The sequence below is a fragment of the Elgaria multicarinata genome, chromosome 11, assembly GCF_023053635.1.
Source record: "Elgaria multicarinata webbii isolate HBS135686 ecotype San Diego chromosome 11, rElgMul1.1.pri, whole genome shotgun sequence".
Classification (NCBI taxonomy): domain Eukaryota; kingdom Metazoa; phylum Chordata; class Lepidosauria; order Squamata; family Anguidae; genus Elgaria; species Elgaria multicarinata.
In genome coordinates, this window is record NC_086181.1 from 21,275,148 (window position 1) to 21,302,022 (window position 26,875).

A 26,875-nucleotide genomic window follows, 5' to 3' on the forward strand; every position below is an offset into this window, starting at 1 on the left:
TTCCTACTGCTAGATTTTATTTAATTGCAATTTAATATCTACAGACAAGACATGAGAATTATTTATTATAAAATTATTATATTTTGGCATATGGACATTACACTGTCTTATAGTACTAGCTCCTTGGTCCATCAAGCCCAGAACTATCAATTCTGATTGGGAGTTGCTCTCCATGTCTGATTTCTAAATTAAGAATTAATATCACAGATTTTTGGAATCCAACGTCTGAAGAATTTTGGAATCCGACATAATATTGCCAGCTACCTAAATGCACAAATGAAGGACCAAACCCTTACCTCAGTTCCAGTTTCTTTTGCTGAAATGATTATTTTTTAGTTCATAGTCTTCTCCTGGAATGCATCAATGTTCATTGGAGATAATCATTAATATCCTATGGATGACGCAATCACAGCCTAAACAAAATTGGATCATCTGGATGATTATTCAACAAACCTTAACCAATTATTACCAGACTTCAGATGCTTCCTTAAATAAGGTGTTGATGCTCCTGAGGGGGAAAGGCTTTAGAGACACCATCAACACAATAATGATTACATAAAGAGAAAGATGGGATCTGTGTAAATTGCTTGTATCTCAAAAAATAAAATAAAATAAAATAGTTATATTTTCAGATTCATATTGTTAGATTCAGTTGCTGCTAATAGATTAAAAATGATAGGTAAGTCACAGCTCAAAGACAGCTTACCATATAGAAATAAACATCTCTAATAATAATTTAAATGAACCTCCTTTAGGTCACAGTGGCATGTCCACCAGTTCAAATACTATAGTTCTATGAACTAGAGCTGTGCTCCACCTCAGACCAAGGCCCCAAACCCGAGCTGAGGTGGGCTGATTTGGCCTGCCTTGGCTCAGTTCTGAGGTAGTTCTGGTGAAGCTCAAGGCAGACCAAAACCAAAGCCAATTGATTCCAAAGCTTTGAGCCACCTTGGCATTTCAGAGCTGGCCCTCACCAGGTCCCTGACTTGCTGCCATCTGAGCTCACCTTGCTTCTGGCAGTTTCCAGTGCCACCGACGCAAATGACAGGACTTCCTGTCATTTGCTAGAAGGCGGCGGCGGCGAAGGCAGACAGCAGAGGCAGCAGGTAAGGTGACTGGGGAAGCCTTTTCTGGGTGACGGCTGTGCAGCTGGCACTCAGAAAAGTCTGAGTCGCCTCAGAGGGTCCAGATCTCACCTCGGCTTTGGCACCAAGGCAGGTCAGGCAGGTCAGGCAACCCCCCAAGCACCCCCAAGCTGAACCGGAGCTTCTTCAGGGGCTCCAAGCTGGCCTCTGAGGTGTGCACAGCCCTACTATGAACTTCTAAGTTTATTCCATTTGTGTATTCCATCATAGATTAATTGTCCCACCCATATTCTGGGATGGCTATCCAAAATCTAACTTCAGGGGTCCCAATCACAGGGAAGTTTCCAAGCAACTTCACCCCAATGCACATAGAAGCCATCTTCAAACTTTCGTACTAAACAATATTGGGGTGGAGCAGATAGGGACAGCACATGTGGGGACATTAGAAGCTGGGGTAGCATAGAAGATTCCATGCCCTCTCCCTACTTTAGCCATCGTGCTTTCTGGTGAATGCCTGAACGTGGCTACAGTATCAGTGTACATGCATTCAAAACTAATTAGTCCACATATACTAGAATCCTACTTAAACCGTAGATAATATGTAGAGTTGTGCATGGGTTGAATGAACATACATACAGTTCTGTGAACTGATGAACACATGATAACTTTATGTAATCATTTAAAGGGTAACCGCTTGCAGGATGCATGGAGCACAAAACTTTTGGCCATATACATGGTGATGACTCTCTTTGGGCTCATCTACACCAAGCAGGATATTCCACTATGAAAACAGTATGAAAGTGATATATAAAAGGCAGGAGGCACACTACTGCTTTATAGCAATATTGAAGTGCACTGTCAACTGTGGGGGCCCATGACACATCCCAAATACCGCTTTCATAACACTTTCATAGTGGAATATCCTGCTTGGTATAGATGTGTAATGGGCCCCCACAGTTGTCAGTGCACTTCAATACTGCTATAAAGCAATAGTGTGGCTCCTGACTTTTATATACCACTTTCATACTGCTTTCATAGTGAAATAACTTGCTTGGTGTAGATGAGCCCTTTCTGTGCTGCTCTCTTCATTTAAATTGATTCCACAGAGCCCACCAAACACCTGTTTTGCAGTACAGCAGGATTACAAAGGAGAGAAAGAAATCTGAGAAAAGTCATTCCCACACAATATCCTCCCCTTAATAATTACACTCTACACGTCCCAGAATTTAGCTGAAGGGGGTATTTGTCAGTGGCAAATGCTTGGGCTAGACACATGGATATCCTCCATGTGCCCCAAGGGCTATGGGTTACCCATATGTGAGTTAGGTGATATCACCAGTAATCACTTATGTATTGGGATTTTTTAGGGTGATACCAGGCAGGAATGAAAAACAACAATCCATAGGTAAACTGATTTAAGGATGCACAGCAGTGCATTCTTAGTTAATGTCTGAAAGGGGGGGAAACAACTTGCAACACTGAAAAGAGGAATTTGCAGGGTTGGTCATTCTAACCTTAACAAAACCAAAAAAGGTTTCACCGAGCATTCTGAAATTTACATATGCCAGAATGAAAAGCCTATTTTACATAACCTGAAAATTTCAGGAAGATTGGATAAAGAATGAGTGAGAAAGGGCATTTCACAGGAAAAAAATTCTCAGTCACACAAAAGTGTTTCTGAAAAAGTATTGGCAACAGTTTGTGCCCCTCCACCAAATGTTAACCATTGTTGTCTCTGTATTACCCTCTATACTACTTCTCTCTTTTTTAAATTCAATTTACTTATTTTTATACAATTTTTTACTGGCAATAAAAGCCTATGGAAGCTCATAACACAGTACTGAAAATATTGAGGGGGAGGGGAGGAAAGGAGGAGGGAATAACTGTCACCTGGATTAAAAGCATGAAGAAGCAATAGTTGTCAATTCCTGTGGCCTCCCTCCCTCTCTCCCTCTCGCTCTCTCTGTATGAGTATACATGGACAAACAATCCCCTAAGGATGTCCAGACCCTACCACAAGGAAGCTATGGAATTGAATGAGAGTGAAACTTTAGTTCATACATAGGCCTGTCTTCCCTTGAGGGCAGAGAGTTTTGCTGCCTGAAGTCCAAGAAGCAGACCCAGCCTGGTTCTTGCCTCCCTTTTGAGAGAAGAGCCCTCCTTTCTGGTTTGGAATGTATTTTCCCTTTGCTTTGAGTCTATTTTGGGTGACCTTCCAATAGGGTGACCATATGAAAATGAGGACAGGGATCCTGTATCTATTGAAAAGGAAATTTCAGCAGGTGTCATTTGTATATATGGAGAACCTGGTGAAATTTCCTCTTCATCACAACAGTTAAAGCTGCAGGTGTCCTGCCCTCTTTTAAATCTGGTCACTCTAGTATAGCTCCTGCACCTTTAACCATTGTGATGAAGATGGAATTTCACCAGGTTCTCCATATATACAAACGACACCTGCTGAAATTCCCTTTTCTATGCAACTGTTAAAGATACAGGAGCACTGTCCTCCTTTTCATATGGTTACACTGCCTTCCACCAAGCCCAGTTTCTCTGACCAAGGCACATGGCTCCTGAGCAGCTTAGTGTAGTTTTCACCCCCTATTTGATTTTGTTCACTGTTAAAGGTTGGGCTTCACAACACATTTTATTTTAAAAGATTTTCTACACTCTCTACCTGGATTAATTCCCCCTACTTGGACTTCACTGAGTTCCATACCCTGGATTCTAGGAGAGATCTCTTTCAACCTTCCTCTAAATCCATGATAACCTGGTCTTCAAATCTCTCCTTGAAATAGGCAGCTATTTAATCCCCCTCCCCCTCATACACACACACTTCTCCCTTCCTTTTTTCTAAGATTTTTGACCGTACTGCTATGAAGCTGAAAGCTTCAGACACTTCAGCCTTAGCTAGAGGAGAGGTTATCCCGGGCTGATACCCGGGATCACCCCTGTGTGTCCAGATGATGCACAGGGGATCCCAGCCTCAGGCAGGGATAACTCTCCTTTGCCCCAGGATAATGGGCACCACTTTTGGCCTGGTATTTCCCGCGGTCTCAGACTAAGCCTGAGACCACGAGGGTGTAGACCGTTCCGCCGCTTTTCCTGGCTAGTGCAATTACTCGTGAGTAGCCGGGAGAAGCCGCGGACAGGGCGCAGTGCTCCTCAGGAGTGCTGCGGCCATCAGAGCTATGGTTGGGGGAGTGGGGAAAGCAATTAATTTTTTTAAAAGCCACATTGCCCCTTTAAGAAGAAGAAAAAAATGGCGGACATGATGGGGTCCTTTCTTGACCTCGTCGCGCCTGACGTGTAGACTACGTCGAGAGCCCGCGATAGTTGCATCGCAGGCTCTCCCCTCCTCACCACCGGATTATCAGGTAGGTCTAGCAAAGGCATGTATTTCACTGGTTTGGGCTGGTGTAAGTTTTAAGTACAACATTGAAACCTTTCAAAGTGCTTCTGGGCCTGCAACATTGTTTTTGGCCTAGTCACACTGTTTTGCTAAGAGGCCTTAGCGATAGTTAACCTATGGTGTATTTTGCATAGTGTACACATGTATTTTCTTTTTAATCATTGTATGTTTGACATTTCACTTCTGTATCTGACGTTCCTTTGCATTTACTTTCCTTTATAAACCATTCATATCTTAAGACTTCTTGTGTGACATATTTTCTTTGGTTTAACTAGTTAAAAGACATATTCACTTTTTTACTGCCTATGTTTTAAAATCTATTTTCAACAGGCCTAGAAAATTCAAGAGTTACAGAGTTGGGGGAAATCCTCAAACTCTTTGGGATTAGAGGCACTGAGTCAAGTATCCCTGGAGATAATTTAGGCTTACCCCAACCATGTAACACTATTCTGCTTTCTGAAGAAGTCTGACGGACTATGGACCACTAAAGACAAACAATGTGCAGACTATATTAACAGTTTTCATGTGCCCATTTGAGGCAGGTGTTCCTGCAGGCTACCAAATGGACTAACAGGTCATAAATTTGCCAGGCTGGGTCTGCCAAAAACCTGGTCTCACCACACCTGGAAGGTCCATGTTCTACAGCAACGACTCACAGTTGAAAGTGATTGAATCCTTATCCGGCTTTGGAATTAAAATAATTAATTATTGTTCCCACGATGGTGGTATCTTCTCTCCTTTTATAATTCCATTATATAATTTCATAAATTTTGGTACCAACATTTTTTAAAATGTTTTATAATATTCAGATCCCAACCCATCTAATCCGGGGGATTTACCCCCTCTCAATTTCTCAATAGCTTCCTCTATTTCCTTTTGAGATATATCCTTTTCCATTAAATCTTTATCCTCTTCTATTAGACCCTTCTTTATATATTTATCTATATATATCTCCATCTTCATCTTTAATGACTCTTTATATAATTCTTGGTAAAATTCCTGAAATATCTTTATTTTCGCTTTCATAATACTACATGGTTTCCCTAATTTGTCCTCTCCTGGCTGGGCCTCTCAGGAAACTATAGGGGCAGACAGAGCAGACATGCATAACAAGTATAGAGTGCAGAGAGTGCCAAATCTCAAAGCAAGTATTGTGCTTTTCAACAACCAAGGAAATTCAATGGGTCTTACTTTTGAGTAAGACCCATCTAGAGATGGAAATGCAGCCTGTGCAGGCTTGAAATTGGACCAAAAGCTTGATCACAAACAGGAAGAAAAAGCATGTAGCATAAAATGGGTTATACTAATTAACATAGTAAACAGTAACTTATTCTAATATAGAATATCCTGCCTGACACTGGCTTGGTTGTCAACTGTATAATATCCAGTCATCCCTTACACAAAGCCACGCTCAATTCCAGCCATGCTGGCCCATCTCAGGCAGTTTTGGGTATTGCACATGAGCAGCAAAAGGCATGGGCCGGGCAAGCCGACACATGTGCACCTGTAGGAATCCCGGCCTCTTTCACTTTCTGGCTGCTTAAGGGCAGCTGTGGAAGCCAGGAGGCAAAGGGGGTAAACTTCTTGGCATGATTGCTTTGAGTCTCACCACCACCACCACCACCCTTTTTTGGACTGTGAGAGGAGGAAGAAGCGAGGAGAATGGCCGTTGAGCAGCAACTGGTTCGGTGCCCTCCCCCCCCCCATTTGAGCTTGGGCAGTGGTGGCAAGGTCGGGTGCAGGGCCCACGGCTGCTGCAGCTAACTAAGCCAGGGCCATTCTTTTACTCCCCAATAAACAGGCAAAGGTCCCATGCCACATGCTCACTTGGTGGGTAGCCTTTGGGGTCAACCCTGCTGCTGCTGATTCCTGGGCCACTAGGCCACATTCAGATTGGTGCCTTGCACTCCGCCCCATGAGCTGACCACTACCCTACTCTACCATGCCTAGTGCAAGTGGATCACTTGGTGGCTCACTCTGTCAGGGCAGCCCTGCTGCAGCCGGTCACTAACTAAGCCCCCTGTCTCTCACTGATAGGTGCTTTGTGATCTTCCTCAGAGAGAGCTGCCCGGGCTCAGGGGGCAGAGCTGCTTTAGCACCCTATGCTGCCTGTCTTGGTGAGGCCTATCCATCGGCCCTCAAGGGATGTGTGGCACCCAACTAGAGCTAGTTCATGGCTCTCTCCTCTCTAGCATTGCCCCCACCCCCAAACTTCCTCAGGTCATTCTCATCAGCTAGGCCACATGCAGGCCCAATTTCAAGTACGAGGTCTAGTCACCTATGTGGCTCTGGTTGTGGGCCTACCTCTCTGGGCTTCTCAGCCCCAATGAAGAGCTATTGTAGGAGCTGTGTGCCCTGGGTTTGGTGTGCTGTAGCTTACCCAACTTGCCTTGGGCATCATTTACTCCCCCCCCCATTTTGTTTCATCAGTATTCAAGGCATTTGAATCCCCATAGGAACACTTCCCAAGAGTGGTCAAAAGGGGCTGTATAACTCAGGGTGGAAGAGCTCCTGCTTTGCATGCCCAAAGTCCCCACTTTGATTCCCATCTTCCCTAGGTAGGGCAAAGAAAGAATCCTGCCTGAAACCCTGGAGAGCTGTGGCCAGTCAGTGTTGGCAATACTGGGCTAGATGGACCACTGGCCTGACCTAGGCAATTTCCTATGTTCCTAGATTGTAAGCATGCGAACAGGGGCTTGTTTCAACAGCTGGTATAGCACAGTGGGTAAGGGCACCTGGCTCTGGAGCCATAGTCTGTGAGTTTGAAACTCCGCTTGTATGTCCTGGGAGAGGGGCTGGCTAGATCACCTAAATAGTCAGTGACTAAGATGAGATTAAGTACCCTGCCACCCTGGTGAAGCATGGGGTAGGCTTCAGGGGTCTGAGTGCCTAGGGGCACCCTCCTCCAAAATTGGGGAGAGAATAAGTAGTGTGTAAGGGATGTGTAAGGAGGAAGGTTTAGGGCAACTGCTGGGCACAGTGTCTGCCCACAAAGCACTCCCCCTGCAAGTATTCATGAGGAAGCCCTCAATGACACCCAAGTGCAAGTCATGTCCCTAGACTGGGCAATGGAATCCGTGATGCGCTGTCGCCCAACCGTATTCCAGGTGTTGGCCTCTATGGCCAGGCAGCATCCAGATCCAATTCCTAGTGCAGTTATGGAATTTGGAGGGGTGAGGTGGTGGAAGACATAATGCACTTCATGCCACCAAGCACATGCATCTGCTATGAGAGAGCAAGAAGGGAACTCAACATTTTTGGAGCTGGGTCAGGTCTCTCAGCCTTGTGGCTTATTCTAGTCAACCAACTGATGGACTTGCTTGGCTTTGCAGCATAAATTGCTGTCCATATGTACCTGCGAAGTTAGCAGATTTAGCATTCCCGGCCAAACAGATTGTGTTCTCAGACACCACAGCACATTTCTGAACATATAGGATGCCTGAAAGATGGGGCAAGGACACCCTCACCTGAGCCAAATAGGTGTCATCTTATTACCCAGATATCTTGGTGGGATTGAGGAAGCACAGGTGATGCCATGCTCTTCTACACATGAGAAGCTGCTCTTCATCGTGGTTCTTCTGACTATTTCATAGAATAGCAGAGTTGGAAGGGGCCTACAAGGCCATCAAGTCCAACCCCCTGCTCAATGCAGGAATCCACCCTAAAGCATCCTTGACAGATGGGATGACAACCTCCCTAGGTAACTGATTCCATTGTCGTACTGCTCTAACAGTCAGGAAGTTTTTCCTGATGTCCAGCTGGAATCTGGCTTCCTTTAACTTGAGCCTGTTATTCCGTGGCCTGCACTCTGGGAGGATCGAGAAGAGATCCTGGCCCTCCTCTGTGTGACAACCTTTTAAGTATTTGAAGAGTGCTCTTATGTCTCCCCTCAATCTTCTCTTCTCCAGGCTAAACATGCCCAGTTCTTTCAGTCTCTCTTCATAGGGCTTTGTTTCCAGACCCCTGACCATCCAGATTGCCCTCCTCTGAACACACTCCAGCTTGTCTGCGTCCTTCTTGAATTGTGGAGCCCAAAACTGGACGCAATACTCTAGACGATGCCTAACCAGGACCGAATAGAGAGGAACCAGTGACTTTAGGATAGATAAGGTCTTTGCTAGTGTAAGTTCTGATAAATGTGCTATGGCCTTTCATTTTCTGATATCTGTGCTAAACCAGGAAGAATTGAATCACACCTCCGGTGGTCCAAAACAGATCATGCACCTCATAGTTCCAGTGTATTATGGGTGGCCACCTCCCAGAGGGATATTCTCCTATTGGAGGCACTGTCAGCCAGCCAGCCTTTTGCAGGAGGCTGCATGGGTTTCATTTTGACATATGGATTGGCTGCCTTTCCCACCTGATATCAGTTATGTATAATGGCAAAGAAATCCCTCCAGCTATTAGCCTGGGTGACTCACACTTTAAGACCTTGGCTGCTTGAACTGCAGCATTGGTTGGGTTTGATGCTACGAGGATCTGGTCCATCGGGAAATGACTATGGGGCTGTTCAGGCTTATATTAAAAAAAAAGCAATAACTTGTTATTTGTTCTGCTTTGGTTGACAACTGTATTCCTTTTGGCATATTGTTGGAGGAGATTAGAGTATGTAGGTCCCCATCGGTGTCACAGAATGGTTCTGGGGCCAGCTGTGGAGGAACTGTAGTTCCCCATCTGGCCAGCTGGCCTCCAGTCAATGGATTGGTACGTGTGGCAGCTGGGTTTTGATTTTGCCCTGCCACAGGTGTTGGTGTTGCACCTGGGTGGGGGGATGAATTAGACTTCCTTAAATGAAAAGCCCCAAACTTACAGGATAGGTTAGATATTGTCATTTGGAGATGATGGCAGGACACCTGCATCATACAGTTCAATATGCCCTTCTGCACCATTGGCTTGGGGACAGGGATGCCCATAGGCCGGAAAGTAAGTTAATAAGGAAATCCATTTAGCTTTACAGGATCATAAGGGAGGTGTAATACCTCACCCTGATTTTTCCCCCATTAGGAGTGGAGCTCTTTGGGCTGATGGAATTCAACTGTCCAATGCTGGTAATAATATTTTCCTGCAGCATCTTCATGTGGGCCTGCAGGATCTCATCCTAAGCAGATGGAGTTACAGCATCAAAGCTGAGGCTTAACTCCTTCCATTGGCAGATTGAGCAGGAATCTTAGGCTATTAGAATAGGTGTGGTCAGTATTCACTGGCACCTTTATTGGCAAATTTGGAGGCCTGCTGCTCAGGGGCTGCCCAGCTCTCGAGACAGAGTATGGCTTGCCTTTGGGGACCTTCCTGTCTCACCTACTTGGAGCTGTGAGGCACCAGGTAGGAGCTGGGTTTAACCTGACTCCTGGCTTGGCAGAACATCTCATGCATGAAGTAGGCTAGTGGCCTGGAAAAAGGATTGATTAGATTCCTGCACTGTCACATGAATATATCCAAAGAGGGGTGAATAACCTAATTTAAATAAAAAGACCCTAGTTATCCCCAGCTTTGGTGTCTGAGCTGTTTTGTTTCCTTGCTTCCTCCTCTGTCTATAAATATTTGGACAGGCTGAATATACGATAAGGATTTAGAGGATTAACACTCTAATAGATTCCTTTCCCCCTCAGATTTCTTGGAGAGCCCATAGTGCAAGATGATAATTTGTAAAGAACAGTCAGATCTCTGCCTCCTTTCTGTCTCTGTTCCAGCACAGACGAACTTCTTGCTACACACAGAGACCTCACTTGCCCCCTTCCCTTTCCTTGTGCAGGGGAGGAAAAATGAGCCATCTGTGCTGATCACCTATCATTTCCTGGCCATCTATGGTTATTTGGGGGGGTGAACAACTTTCACACAACCCTTGATTAGTAGTAAGTTTAGTAGTAGTCTGGCCATGTTGTGTGAACCGGCCCACTGTCTCAAGACATTCATGGTGATAGCTTTACTTACAGCAATCTTAAGAGTACAGGATCACATATTTGGAAGGGATCCTCAATCACTTTCAAATCATGTATATTGAGCTCTAACGGATCTCTGAAAGACCAACCTCCAACTCATAACAAGAAGCATCTTTTACTGCACATTAACCAGTTCTATAATTTATTGCTTTCAAGAAGTCGCCCAAACACAACACAAACTTAATTTCTTTTTCACCATGGAATTGATGCAGATTTTTTTTTCTTTGAAGAGCAACTTCAAGTTCCTGGGAGCAGTCTGCCACTTCCAATCAGTCTCTTGAGTGCTTCTTTAAAATCTTTATTTCTCAGGGAATATATGACTGGATTAACAATTGGAGTTACCACAGAATAAAGGAGTGAAACAAGCTTGTCTTTGTCTAGAGAGTAGTCTGAAGATGGCCTGATATATGTGTAGATAACTGCAGAAAAGTAAAAGGTGACTACAATGAGATGTGAGGAACATGTGGAGAAAGCTTTCTTCTTCCCTTCAGTGGAACGGATTCGGAAGATGGCTCTCAGGATGAACAAATATGATGTTAGAGTCAACCCACAGCCACAAACCCCAAACATCGTATCTGCCACAAAAGCCATAATTTCATTGAGACTGGTGTCAGAGCATGAAAGCTTTAAAAGTGGGGGTACATCACAGAAGAAGTGATTGATGATGTTGGAGCTGCAGAAAGAAATCCTCAACATCAATCCAGAATGAATTGCAGCATCGATCATTCCAGCGATCCAAACCACACTTGCTATAAGAAGACACACTTCCTTCCTCATGATGATTGTATACTGCAAAGGTTGGCAGATAGCTGCATAACGGTCAAAAGCCATGAATGAGAGAAGCAAAAGTTCTGACCCCAAAGCCCAAACGACAAGAAACACCTGTATGATGCATCCATGAAATGTGATGGTTTTTCTGCGTGTCAAAAGAGAATGAAGCAGTCTGGGAATTGTAACTGATATAAAAAATACATTCACACAGGACAAATTAAGGAGCAGGAAGTACATGGGAGTGTGGAGTTTCTTACATGTGCATATGGTAAAGATGAGGAGGACATTTGCCGCCATTGCTGTAGCATAGATGAATGCAAAAATCCAAAACAGAAGTGTCTGTAGTTCGGGGGAATTGGTCAGACCAACCAGTATAAACTCTGTTGTGGCAGATTGGTTCTTCATTTCAATATGTCCAGTTCTGTTGACCTAGACTGAGAAATTGTGTTAATAAAAAATAGCAAAGAGACTTATGGACCTTAAAGACTAAAATTTTATTCTGGCATTAGGTTTTGAGGACACCTGTTCACACAGGCATTCCCTGACTGTGAGGGGCTCCGTTACTACACTGTTGTTCATGTTGAAGTATTGGAATGTATTGTCATGTTTTAAAACATTTTTAATATTTTAATTGTTTCTTATTTAAGTTGTACTATTAAATTAAGTTGTGTTTTTTTAATGTGAACCAATTAGGGATTTGAATACTTAAGGCAGGAATCCTATGTCCCTTAGAAAGCATCTGAGGGTGGATAGCATAGTTTGGATTCCCTGCTCTAAACCCGGAGACCACGCTCCAACTTCAGAATGTGAAATGGAATAGCTGATCCCACTCCCACTCCCCACCAGCATGAAAAGAACCGTGGATACTGGCTATCCTGAAATCTACCTTGGAGGTGGAAGAAAGAGGGTGTTTCTATGGGCAGGGAGGGAAAAAAGACAGGAGTTGAGCTATCCTGAGGCCTCTCCAGCCTCCTTCCCTCTGCCTCCAAAAAAGCCCATCTAGAGGAACATGTAGAGTGGAAGTACAGTGAGGCCTCTGTCGCTCCTCCCACTCTGCATTGGATGATTGTAAGCCTCTGGGTGTGAGCTTACAAATATCAAGTGTATATATCTAGGGTGACCATATGAAAAGGAGGACAGGGCTCCTGTACCTTTAACAGTTGCACAGAAAAGGGAATTTCAGCAGGTGTCATTTGTATATATGGAGAACCTGGTGAAATTCCCTCTTCATCACAATAGTTATGAAGAGGAGCTATACTAGAGTGACCAGATTTAAAAGAGGGCAGGGCACCTGCAGCTTTAAGTGTTGCAATGAAGAGGAAATTTCACCAGGTTCTCCATAATACAAATGACACCTGCTGAAATTTCATTTTCAATACAACTGTTAAAGGTACAGGAGCCCTGTCCTCCTTTTCATATGGTCACTCAAATGTTTGCACCTTAAGTTATATTAAAAGTATTTAAATAAATAAACAAACCTCAAACAGTCAGTTCAATATACACATACCTGGGGAGTGGGAGAGAGATGTAAATTGTGTTGTCAGTGAGTATTAAAATGCAGAAAGTACTGGCAGTGATGAATTCCTTAGCATTTCTCATTTGCAAAACTATGATGGATGATAATGCAGATACAATTGCAATAGTGAAACAAATAACATATGTAGTGTGAGCTATGGGTTGTATCCAGATTTAGATTGCTATCCTATGTGTGTTTAGACAAGAAAAATTCTCTCCAAGTTCCTCCAATTAATCACATCACTTACGTTAATCCACATATTATGGATATCAATGGCTCAGCTTTAAGGATGCATTTATCCCCCTCATATCATTAAATTTCCAAATTCTACTTCTCTTCATTTTAATAACTGTCTCTGAGCTGCTGTCAACTTTCCAGTGCATTTTCATTTCAGTATGTACTATGCTTGAGTGGCATCCAAATTTCACAACAGTAGTGAATATTCTATCTTTCCCCAAACCTTATTGTATTGCTGTGTACCCAGAAAAGTTTTCAGCCACATATAATTAATATGATTCTGAACCAATATTACAAAGCAAAGTTATGTTTTGTTTTTGGTTCACAACATTAATTTCCAAAGAACTGCACTTGTGACATATAACATTTCCGATGCCAGCACTATTTTTGGAACAGTTTTAAATTGCTTCTGCTAAGAGTTGTTATCAAAAAGATCCTAAAGCACAACACTGTTGTCATTTGTATGCATACATAGGGTGACCATATGAAAAGCAGGACAGGGATCCTGTATCTTTAACAGTTGCATAGAAAAGGGAATTTCAGCAGGTGTCATTTATATATATGGAGAGCCTGGTGAAATTCCCTCTTCATCACAACAGTTAAGGCTGCAGGAGCTATACTAGAGTGACCAGATTTAAAAGAGGGCAGGGCACCTGCAGCTTTAACTGTTGTGATGAAGAGGAAATTTCAGCAAGTTCTCCATATACACAAATGACACCTGCTGAAATTCCCTTTTCAATACAACTGTCAAAGATACAGGAGCCCCGTCCTCCTTTTCATATGGTCACCCTATTTACAGAACCTGGTGAAATTCCATTTTCATCACAACAGTTAAAGCTAGAATGGCCAAATACAAAAGCACCTAAATGAAGGGAGGCAGTGGTTGGGAATAATGCGACAAAAGCTGGGGTGGGACACCCTCCAACTACAAATAGAAATGAACCAAACAATTATAAAAACTTTTTTAATATATGTTCTTGTTGTTGTTGTTGTTGTTATTGACAAGTTATGTTACACTGCCTAAAACTATGTGAACATATTATTTATAAGTCATAGCCAATCACATCAGTATTTGACAATAATAATAGTATTATTATTGGCTATTTGTCCTAAATAAGGTAGAAAACAACGCTTGATATTTCTGTTAGTTCACTTGTTTTCAATAGGAATGTTAAGCAGAATTGCTGTTTTCAAATACCATGCAAGTAATGGTTATTATATATGCTTTTATGTTCCATATAGCGTGTCCTGAGGAAGCATTGCCAGTGAAACAGGTCATGTATACCAGACTCCTGTTCATTGACTTACCACACGCTGCATAATTGCTTTCATCATATGAATGTACTTTATTTTGATTACTACTAATGTATATGTTACATACCACCAATACATATACTTTTGAAATAAAATAATTGTCTATAAGTATTTTGTTTAAATTTGTGATATGACATGCATTTGTATACTGATGTGATTGGTTATGACTTATAAATAATATGTTCACATAGTTTGAGGCAGTGTAACAACATGTCAATAAGAATAAGAACAATAATATATACATATATTCAAATATATTTTATAATTGTTTGGTTCATTCCTATTTGTGGTTGGAGAGTGTCCCACACAGGACGGGCTCCTGCAGCTTTAACTTTTTTTGATGAAGTGGGAATGTCACCAGGTGTTACATGCATACAAATAACACCTGATGAAATTCACCTTTCTGTGCAGCTGTTAAAGATTCAGGAGCCCTGTCCTCCTTTCCATATGGTCCCCCTAAAGTTCACTTTCCTAAGTTTTCCACTCTTTAGCTTTTGTGTTCAGCTCCATATTAATGGTAAAAATGAAGGAAGGAATGTCCATTCTTGTTAGTAACTGATTTAAATGAACAGACAAATAGTGGAATATCACGGACTAAGTACCAAGGGTTTGATCGAGATGACGTTAGTTGAGCTTAGATCCCATTTAAAATTGATAGGATTAGTTAGTTATGAGTTTAAAAAACCAATTTCTTTCAATAGGAACTAATTCCAACTAACTTCGCATGGATCCAACCTCATGCATTATAGATGTAAGAGCACTAGGGAAAGAAAGAAGGGAAGGGAAGAAGGAGGGAAGAGAATGGAAATATTTACCTTTATTCCTAATTGTTCATCTGTGTTTGTGCTGAACTTAGTTTGCTTGTTCTGGTGTGCAAGTATTCTTTCCTGTTTTTGGTGTCTTGCAGCTGGAAAATGTCAGAGCATATTGTCTTTTGCTGGACTGATAGCTGGTGATAATTGAATGGATTGTGTTACCTTCGGAGCAAACCGAAGCTTAGAAATCTTGCTTTTAATAAAGCAATGATGCAACTTGGAACAGGACCTTTGAGGCATCACCAGGAAGATGTTGATGATTCATTCTACTACATTTTGGCACAATTTCAACATTTGGCACACTTTTCAAATTCCCAAGTCAGTTTAGACATCACACAAAATCCATGCACCTGTAAAGAGTTTTAAATGTAATTGGTGAAAAGAGAAACATGGCTGGTCAGCGCTGGTAGGCAATAAGGTGGTATCATTGGCTGGGGGTGAGTGCTATCTGGCATTACTAGCTTTTGGGGCCCCACCCTCAGCCTCTTCAGTTTGTGGCTTCAGTCAGTTCTGCAGCAGCCCCTCTGAGGAAACGTTTCTGCTAAGGCATGCATCTGAGTAGCAGCAGATCCTCTCCCACATCTTTGCCCTCCTTATGCTGTGAGGTGGCGATGATGACAGCATGGATCTTGAGGCCTTCATGAGGCAGTGGCAGGTGTGGGCCAAGCAGGCCCAGATTTTCTTGGAAGGCCAGTAGGGCCTTCCTTTTTTGTGAGTGAGGTTGTGGCCATGCTTCCCTCCAGTGCATCCAGTGCATGGATAGGGGCAGTGGCAGTTTGTCAGGTAGACCCCTGGTTACCTTTTTGATACCACTTATTACCAAATACTCGGGAGACAAGCATTTGGAAGGAATTTGTCAATGCTTTCCCCCTTCTTTTTAGGGAATCAGAGACTACAGATAAGGACAAATCCAGTCATAAAATGATAAAGTCTTGGACAGGATCAGGTGTAAGGAGATGCTGCACAAATGGGCCAACTGGTTTCCACTGTTTCTCATATTCCTTGGTGTTTTGCAGAAGAGATTCCTGGAACACAGTTTGATTCTCACCAAATATCTGGATATCATTTATAGGGCATACACACAGTATGAGAGTAGGGCTTGGTTGGCCTATGATGAGGCATTCTGCAAGAGAGCAGCTTTTGGCCTCTCCTTACTATGGGATCTTAAGGACCAGGATCTCTGGCTGCAGTTCATGACCCCCACCAATCCAGGTTGTGGGGACAGGTCTGACAGAGCTCACATTCTGGGCAGGCAACACCCTGCCTCTATCCCAAGGGTGAGTGCAGGGAACACTGAGGATCTCAGTGTCTCTCTGGCTCATGAGAAGACCAAGGGCCCCTTACCTGTTCTAATGTTTCTAGGCATTGAGCTGAGCACCACGAACCAGTGTAGCCATCTGCCAGGAAACAAGTTTTTGCCACTGAAGAATAAGATTCTGGCTGGCAGATCAAGGTACAGATTACATCTGGTACTCAGCTGTTGTGCCAATGTTCTGTAGCTGGGCAGGCGAGGCATGCAGTGAGATCACCTCCTCCCACTTTATTTCAAAAAGGTTTGGTGTGCTTTCCCCACACAGGTTTTTGTGTTGCACCTAGGTTTGTTGAAAGGCAAAGCACTCGTCTTGTAGGCTTTGGCCAATTTGCAGATTGTATGGTGCTGTTGGCCAGGAATTGTGATATTGTGGTCCTGCCTGATTCCCAGAATCATCTGAAGGAATGTCTGGAACTCACAGGCCCTGGACCAGGCCCTCAAGAAGGTTAACAGGGAAATCACCCTGGGCATATCTGTACATAGAGACAGGATCATTGTGCATCCTGAGATCTCCCAGACTAGGAGTGAGTTTACAGGCAGGATGGAGTCCATTTGTCTGACTTAGGTAATGACTTTTTTCTTTCTGATCAGTGACAGGTAATTTCTGAGGCCTCCTGCTGATGGTTTTGAGGCCACAATGGGTTACCTGTGAAGCCAATTAATCTCACCCACCTGTTGTTTTGAACCAAAAATGGGGGTGACACAGGAAGGCCTACCCTCCCAAAGGGATAGTGACAGAAGCTACCCAGTAGGAATGGCATGTTTTTGACCAATATTGCCTAGCTGGATGATGGTGGAACTTAGTTGCTGGCTTATTTATTACTGTGCAGATCTGATTGTATAAATGTGGCCCAATTTTTATACCATACAGCTGTGTCTCATCTCTTTATTCACCCTTATTCTACCCACAATTGTGCCTGATTCCTGCTTGTCTGGTGGGAGTTGTATATCAAGTGTGTTCACATCAGAATTCACAACGAACATATTCCTTGAGCATCCTTAGTCAAATCACATCTTTCAAAATTGTCACTGTAATTTTAAAACTCTGTAATCAATAACCTTAACTTCACTGATTGATTGAGGATATATTTTTTTTATTTTGTTTTAAAAAGAATGATTTATTTGTTGAAAAAGCTTTCACACAATGTCTTACAATATAGCAAAGTATAAATATTTTAATAAATAGGGGAAAAAATTATATAGGAAAACACACACACACACACACACACACCCCAACACATGGTTCAGTGACTAAGATTCTAGTACATGAATGCATACCTTAGAAACATTTAAGAGAATCAGAGCAAACAATTGGATGGATCATCTCTGAGATTGCTTGAAGGAGTTTGCCAGTCATTTTATAATTGGGAACATGGCATCACAAGCAATTCCATTGATGTTATCTTCCATGGTCTAGGATATGGAACAGGGGTGCTTGATGAACCACTTTAACTCTCATTGAAGAACACCCTAATCTAGGGTGACCAACTGTCAGGATTTCCCCGGATTTGTCCTGGTTTTTGTTCTTTCCATGGTGTCGGGGGATTTTCTATAATTTTCAATAATGTCCTGGAATGACACACCTTCCTCTTTAAGGCTGCCATTAGCATGGCAGGAGGGAGTGACATGCTTTCTTGAGGCACATCATTCCCCCACCCCGAGCTCCAACTGAGGTCTTAAAGGGGAAAGTGGGTCATTCGTGGACATTATAGAAAAGGCCCCAATTGGAGTGGATGGTGGTGGTGCTCCAATCGGGTTCTTTAAGGTGGCGGGGGAATAACGTACTTTCTGCAGGACTCAGAAAGCTGCTTCCCCACACACACACTAGGTGTCCTCTTTTTTGGTTTCCCAAATATGGTCACCCTACCTAATCCAAAACTAAGACTGCCAGCTCTGCCTTGTTTTTGATTGGTTACCTGAGAAACCTGCTTTTGCTAATCCTTTAATCACTTCCTGAATGTTTCTGACAAGGAGGTAGTGTTGGAAGAGGAGGGGGGAAAGCAATGGGACTAGCCAGTTAACTTAAACAACTATTACATTTTGCCATTGCATGATGTTTTTTGTTTACTCTGCAGTACAATCATGGATCAATCTTTGGTTATTTTTCTTTCTTGCACAGAGGAGGGAAGTATGAAGCCAATAATTGAAGTTTTGGGTGGTTGTTTTTTTTTTAACCTTGTAAAGTTGTCCCTCCCAAAAAAGAGAACTGAATGAATTTGAGACAGGTATCAGAGTTCCAAACAAAAGAGCCTCCAGGCTGTGATGCAGTGCCTTGGAGCTATTTGATTGAAATTGAGAGAGCTTAAATGTTAACATTTTAGAAATTTGCTTTCCACACATCTCTTCAGATGATAGAGCCTTCTATCTCAGTGCTTGTTTGAAAATATTGCTGGGCCCTATCTATACGACAATGGGATTGCTCCTCATTAAATATAAACCTGAATTTTCATTGATTCCAATGTAGGTAAAGAGCGTCACAGTGCAGCAGCAGCACCAATTTATATCCTGAATTTATTTTTATAGTGAATTATAAATGCGCACATGTGCATTATCGCATTATCATATATAAGAAGCTACAGAGGAGAGAGGAGCAAAGCTCTAAATTTTGTGTGTGGAGCTCCGCAGATTCATATCACACACAAACCGTGAGCAGGGGTGGGGGAAGCAGAGGGAAAGGAATGAGGCTACAGAGGAATTTTAAAATAGAAATTAACAAAAATTGTTATATTGTTTTAATTTTTTTAAAGATAAAGAGATCAAACCTGGGACTGTGATAGCACTTAAGGAGCAATTTATGCTTGCCAAAATTGAAACAGATTGGTTCCTCCCTTGATATTTTAGGATTTTTTAAATCTCCCCCCAACCCATTTTTTTGGTAGTCCACCAGTGCAAAGGGTCATTTTCCTTTCCTTTGATCAAACTGTGCATCTTCAAGTTCATAAAACAGAGATATGCTAGTTCCCTTACTCAAGAGTATATCCCATTGATTTCAACTGCATTTACATCCAATCATACTAAAATACCCGGTCACTGAGGTCATCCGAGGGTCTGCTCCTGGTGGTTCAACATAGATCCATCCTCCGATTGGAGTCCACCAGGGGAAGAGCCTTCAGCATGGTGGCTCCCTCCAATGGAATTCCCTGCCTCTGGAGGTCAGGCAGGCTCCAACCTTGTACTCCTTTCTGCACCTCCTGAAAACATCATCACTCCAGGAGGCCTTTTCTTAATATGCAGCCTTGAATCTCTGTATTTGCTTCTTTTAAAAAAAATTTTAAGTGTTTTATTCTGTTTTTATTTTCATTTTATCTTGTACACCACTCTGAAATTTTTCAATGGGGAGCAGTATATAAATATTCTAGATAAATAAATAAATAAAATTGCATGCATGCTTACCTTTGAGTAAACCCCATTGGACAGAGAGAGACTTACTTCTGAGTAAACAGAAGTAAGACCTCAGAAGTAAACATAGAGTTGCAGAGCACTTCTTTCCAGTTTGCTGCTTTGGACTTAAAAAAAAAAAGATTCTGAGTGACTACACTATAAAAAGTCAGTTCTATATGTGTTTGTTCAGTATTCAGGGTATTTAAATCTGCATAGGTTTAATTTGTTTTTAGCTGTGTATATTTACTATTTTATACTGTATGCTTTTATCTGTACTCTGCCCTGAGATCTTATTGATATAGGGTGGGATATAAATGTTCTATATTAAATAAATAAATCTGAACACATCCCAAGAGTGGTCAAGAGGACCTGTATAACTCAGGGTGATAGAGCACCTGCTTTGCATGCCAAAGGTCCCTGATTTAATCTCCGGCTTCTCTAGGTAGGGCAAAGAAAGAATCTTGCCTGAAACCTTGCAGAGCTCTGGCCAGTCAGTGTAGGAATACTGGGCTAAATGGACCAATGGCCTGACTTAGTATAAGGCATCTTCCTTTGTCCCTAGGTTGCAAGCCTTCAAATAGGGGCTTGTTTCAACAGCTCATATAATACAATAGGTAAAGGCACCTGGCTGCAGAGCCAAAGGCCTTAGCTAGACTGGGCTTTATCAGGGGGCAAACCCCAGGATTATCCCTGTGCGTCCACATGATGCACAGGGGATCCTGGAATCAGGGAGGAATCATCCCTCCCTTGCCCCAGGATAGAGCCCTCACCTTTGGGCCCACTTTTTCTATGGTCCCAGGCTGAGCCCGAGACTGCAGAATGTGTGGCCCATTGCCATGGTTTGACCTGGCTCCGCGTGATTACTTGAGTAGAGCCGGGAGCCACACATGGTGCACAGTGCTCCTCAGGAGCACTGCGCCCTTCAGGATTAGGATGGGGGGAGCGGGGAAAGTATTTTTTAAAAAATAAAATCTTACTTTTAGCACACGAACATTTGTGCGCTCCATCCTCTTTAAAAATAAAAAATGGCAGGTGCAACGCCTCTCTTCCTGAGGTCATTGTGCCTCACATGTAAACGGAGGAGGGATCTTGCATTAATCACAATGCAAGAACTTCCCTCCTCTATTGCGGACTATAAAGTAAGTCTAGCTAAGGCTGTAGTCTACAGTATGAGTTTGAATCTCTGCTTGTCTGTCCTGGGAAGAGGGGCTCAACAGATAACCTAAATAGTCAGTGGCTATGACAGGATTAAGTACCCTGCCACCCTGGTGCAGCTTGGGGGACCGTCTTCCAAAATTTGGGAGAAGGGGTGTATAAGGGATGAATGAGGAGGTAGCTTGAGAACAACCTCACAACAAGTATTTTCCTCATTTTATTAGGAAGCCCTCAATCCCCCCCACTTTTACTGTGAATTTAGCAATCAATATTGAAGAATAAGCAGACGGTTTTAGAAGGAAAAGAAAATAATGATAAAACAGCAGCAGCAAACCAGTCATTTAAAATAATAATAATTACAATATGTCCATTGATATTTAAACCTATGTTAAATACATCACTTGTAATTAGCTAAAGGTTTAATAAATGAGTATGTAGATGGTATAGTAAAATACCAACAGCAATGAAACGGAAGCAAATATATATATATATATATATATATATATATATATATATATATATATATATTACTTACAACGTGGTTTTTTAAAATGTTCACCGGTGTTTATAAGATACTTAAAATACATTGGAATATAGGGGGAAATATTAAGAAGGAGAGAAAAAAATGAGTGTGGGAGAGAGAGAAGATAATGAAAAGAGGCAATGAGATAGTGAACAGTAAACAAAGCAGCTTGGTACAATGCCCAGAAATGACCTTCCCATCTCACCAACTCACTCACATGTAGCCCTTTCCTTGTGCAGGGGAGGAAAAATGAACCATTCCTGCCCATCACCTTTGGTTTCTTGAGTCATCCCAGCTCCCTCTGAAACAAACTGCCAGAATGTGCAGGGCCGGTGCTACCATTAGGCCAACTAGGCAGCTGCCTACGGCGCAGACCTCAGAGGGGCGCAGTACTGCCCTTTAAAGGTCACAGTTTTATACAAGTTAGCTCTTTTAAGAAAAAAACACACATAGGCCATAGCTAGACCTAAGGTTTATCCCTGGATCATCCAGGGCTCAAACCTGTTCATCTAGGTGACACACAGGGGATCCAGTGCTCAGGCAGGGGCGAACCCTGGATGATCCCAGGATAAGCCTTAGGTCTAGCTGTGGCCATAATAAAAGGAAAATATAATAGTTCAGAAACTCTTCTTGAACAGCTGAATCAAAGTCGGCAATTTGGGGTGGGTGGGTTTGAAAGTAGCTTGCCTTGCCTAGGGCACAAAATAATCTGGAACCAGCCCTGAGAATGTGACAAGCTTAATCATTTTCAAATCGTAGGCATTGAACTCTAATGAATCCTTGAAAGAACAACCTCCAACATGTTGGCCTGTTGTATAAGTTATTGAAGTCCCCACCACCACTACCACCACAAACTTAATTTCATTTTCATAATAGAATTGTCACAGATTATTATTATTTTTTTGGAAGATCAACTTCAAGGTCCTGGGAGCAGTCTGCCACTTCCAGTCAGTCTCTTGAGTGCTTCTTTAAAATCTTTATTTCTCAGGGAATATATGACTGGATTAACAACTGGGGTTACCACGGAATAAAGGAGAGAAACAAGCTTGTCTTTCTCTAGAGAGTACACTGAAGATGGCCTGATATATGTGTAGATAACTGCAGAAAAGTAAAAGGTGACTACAATGAGATGCGAGGAACATGTGGAGAAAGCTTTCTTCTTCCCTTCAGTGGAACGGATTCTGAAGATGGCTCTCAGGATGAACAAATATGATGTTAGAGTCAACCCACAGCTGCAAATCCCAAATATCACATCTGCCGCAAATGCCATAGACTCATTGAGACTGGTATCTGAGCAGGCGACGTCTAATAGTGGGGGTATATCGCAGTAGAAATGATTGATGATGTTGGAGCTGCAGAAGGAAAGTTGCAACATCAGTCCAGAATGAACTGCAGCATCGATCATTCCAGCAATCCACACCCCACTTGCTATGAGAACACACACTTCCTTCCTCATGATGATTGTATACTGCAGAGGATGGCAGATGGCTGCATAACGGTCAAAAGCCATGAATGAGAGAAGCAAAAGTTCTGACCCCAAAGCCGAAATGACGAGAAACACCTGTATGATACAGCCATTAAATGAGATGGTCTTTCCGTGTGTCAAAAGAGAGTGGAGCAGTCTGGGAATTGTAACTGAGATTAAAAACACATTCACTAAGGACAAATTAAGGAGCAGGAAGTACATGGGAGTGTGGAGTTTCCTGCACATGCATATGGTAAAGATGAGGAGGACATTTGCCACCATCGCTGTAGCATAGATGAATGCAAAAATCCAAAACAGAAGTGTCTGTAGTTTGGGGGAATTGGTCAGACCAACCAGTATAAACTCAGTTGTGGGAGTTTGGTTCTTCATTTCAATACGTCCAATTCTGTTGATGTAGATACAGACATTGCATTAAAAAAAAAACACAGTCAAGAGACTTGTGGACCTTAAAGACTAAGATTTTATTCTGGCTTAAGCTTTTGAGGACACCTGTTCACACAGGCATTCCCTGACTGTGAAAGACTGTGTTACTACACTGTTGTCCTTGTTGAAGTATTGTAATAAATTGTAATGTTTAAAAAATATTTCTAATGTTTTCATTTTTCTTATTTTAGTTGGACTATTACATTTTAAAGTTGTATTTATTGTGAACAAATTAGGGATTTGAATATATTAGGCAGGAATCCTATGGCCCTTAGAAAACATGTGAGGATGGACACGATAGATCGGATTCCCCACTCTAAACTCAGAGACCATGCTCCAACCTCAGAGTATGGTATCTGATATCTAATCCCACCTCCCCACTGGCATGGAATGAATCATCCATACTGGCTATTCTGAAACCTACCGTAGAGGTGGAGGAAAGAGGGTGTTCCCATGGGCAGGGAGGGGACAAGACTGGAGATTATTCCGAGGCCTCTCCAGCCTCCTTCCCTCCCCCTTCAAAACTCTTTCACTAGATGGAAAGAAAAAGCCCATCTGACTGCAAAGGGGGCAAATTGATACATGCATGTTTACCATCACAATTAAATTAGCAGCAAATACTACGATTTGTGGTACACATTACAATACATTTTCTCAATGTACAAACAGAAACCCCTATCTTTTCCCCAAACCTTATTGTACTGTTTCATAAATTTGGTTGTCTACCCAGAAGAAGCTTCAACCCAGATCAGAAAGAATTAATATGATTCTGAACCAATATTAGAAAGTCACAATACTAATTTCTAATAAACTGCACTTGTGACATCTCAGATTTCTAACACCAGTACTATCTTTGGGTCAGTTTTATATTGCTTCTGCTAAGAGTTGGTCATTACACAAGATCCCAAAGCACAATCTATCACAATTAAATTAGCAGCAAATACTACAACTTGTAGTACATATTACAATACATTTTCACAATGTACAAACAAGAAAAACACTGGCCTGGTTCAGACAACATGCTAAAACCATGCTGCTTAACCACAAAATGGTTAACGGAATGCATTGACCTTAATACATTTCATTAACTATTTTGTGGTTAAGCAGCATGGTTTAGTGGGTTGTCTGAACCAGGCCAATACCTCCTTAAGGCCTGCCTCTGGAATAATGAGTTGGTTTTCATATTACCATATCTGACTCTCTTCAAAAATTACACATTATCTGCCAACTGGGCCATGTTTTGAATTTAATGAATAATTATAGACCAGTCTTCCCCCAGAAGACAAGATACCCTGGAGAAGATGCTGATGGTAGGGAAAGTGGAAGGCAAAAGGAAGGGGCCGACCAAGGGCAAGATGGATGGATGATATTCTGGAGGTATCAGACTCGACCTTGGGGGAGCTGGGGGTGGCAACGGCTGACAGAAAGCTCTGGCATGGGCTGGTCCATGAAGTCACGGAGAGTCGGAAGTGACTGAATGAAAAAAATAAGTCTTCCCCCAACTTGGCGTCCTATACATAGTTTTGAATTTAACTTTCATCAGCCCCAGGCAGTATGACCGAATCCTGGGAACTGTATTCTAAAAACATCTAGGTAAAGATTTTGCAGACTACAACAACAAAAAATTGCTCCATTTGAACCACAAATGGTGCCATGAAAGAGCTAGTACAGATTGTTCCCACACAGCAAACAAGACTAGAAAACCCTCTGCAAGTTCGGAAGGGAATTACTCTGTTTGTGTATGTTGCTGCTCAGATCAAAGAAACTGGACATTTTCAATAAGTTTTTCATAGGGCAGTTCCCATCAGTGTACCATTCAGACTTATTAAGGGCACAACTTTATACTCATTTAGAGAGAGAAAGGTCCTAAAACTCCAAGCATTCTAGGAGTTACAGGATTTCTTTCTGTCTAAACAGGCACAAGATTGCACCTTAATAAATCTGCCTAATGAAGAAATGGACAAGGATCAACCAACAGAATGTAGTGGGGAAATAGGTCAGAGTACGTAATTTAATCAAATAGTTGTCCTCTTCAAAAACAACAACAACAACCAAACAAAAACAGGCTGTGTCATCAGGAAAAGGACAAAGAATTTCCATTCCCCATAGTTCCCCCCTTATTCCATTTTAAAATACATCACAAATAAGCTGGAATAAAACCCAAATGGCATGAAATTGGTACCATGGAGAGGGGCAGCCAAGTGTACTGATACTGAACTGTCATAAACAGAAAGAAAGAAACCTGCTCAGACAAATTTACTATTAAAACATATTTACCAAGAAGTAAGCTCCGTTGAACACTTTTTGACTTACTTGCAAATAAGCATGTAAGCCTGAACACTAGATTCAGGCTGGCGAATTGGTAGATCATGGGTGAGTTCTGCACCCCAAAGCCATTCACCCGTCTCCATCTCATCACCAGAGTTCCTCCTGCATTTCCAGGTATTCATTTATACAGAAGGGAAATTGATTTTAAAAGTCATAAGAGGCTGAGATGTTCCACATGAAGTTCATGAAAGTTCACTTTCCCAAGTTTTTCACTATGATGGAATATCATAGGCTAAGTACCAAGGCTTCGATCCAGATGATGTTAGTAGAGCTGAGGTCCCACTTAAAATCAACAGCACTAGTTAGTCTTGAGTGTAAAAACTTTCAATAAGAACTAATTCCATCTAACAAAGTCTGGATCCCACCTCATATTTTGTAGATGTAAGAAAGCTAGAGAAAGAAAGAAAGAAAGAAAGAAAGGGAAATATTTACCTCTATTCCTAATTGTTTATCTGTGTTCTTGCTGGACTTAGTTTGCTTGTTCTGGTGTGCTAGTATTCTTTTCTTCTTTGGTGTCTGGCAGCTGGAAAATGTCAGAGCATATTGTCTTTTGTTGAGCTGATAGCTGGTGCTAATTGATTTGATACTGTTACCTTCTGAGCAAACCCAGTGACCAGCTTATAAATTTTGCTTTTAATAAAGCAATGATGCGACTGGGAACATTCTACTGCTGAAGCAAGATTTTGGCACAATTTCAACATTTGACACACTTTTTGAATTCCCAAGTTATTTTAGACATCTGGCAAAATCCATGTACATGTGAGTGTTTTAAATGTCATTTGTTTCTTTAGGGGGCATTTACAGTGTAATTGTATGCATGAAGTATGCCTGGCTGGGTTCAATAGGCATCTACAGGATTGCAGCCTTAGACAAAGCTTATTTTCCATGGAAGTCAAATTAACCATGCAGCAGAAGCCTTCGTATGTTTACCCATAATTATGTACTCCCATCCACTACACCTCACCTCTGGCTTATCTAGCCATGGGGGATGTGCATTAAGGGGCAGAAAGAGAGACATGGCTTGTCGCCATTGGTAGGTGATAAGGTGGAATCATCAGCTGAGAGTGAGTGTTACAAGGCATTACTAGCTTTTGGGGCCCCATTTGGTTCATGGCTGTAGAGGTGATAGGACACACATTTCATTAGGGTGACCATATGAAAAGGAGGACGGGGCTCCTGTA

General features: G+C 42.2%; 2 protein-coding genes across 2 annotated transcripts; both read right to left on the bottom strand.

The window, feature by feature from the left end:
* Positions 1 to 10,670: 10,670 nt before the first annotated feature.
* LOC134405352 (olfactory receptor 13G1-like) lies at positions 10,671 to 11,609 on the bottom strand. The gene has a single exon (XM_063136599.1). The coding sequence runs from the start codon at positions 11,607 to 11,609 to the stop codon at positions 10,671 to 10,673; it is 939 nt and encodes a 312-aa protein (XP_062992669.1).
* A 10,764-nt stretch (positions 11,610 to 22,373) lies between these two features.
* On the bottom strand, positions 22,374 to 23,312 carry LOC134405353 (olfactory receptor 5AP2-like). The gene has a single exon (XM_063136600.1). It carries the CDS (start codon positions 23,310 to 23,312, stop codon positions 22,374 to 22,376), a length of 939 nt encoding a protein of 312 aa, XP_062992670.1.
* Positions 23,313 to 26,875: the final 3,563 nt, after the last annotated feature.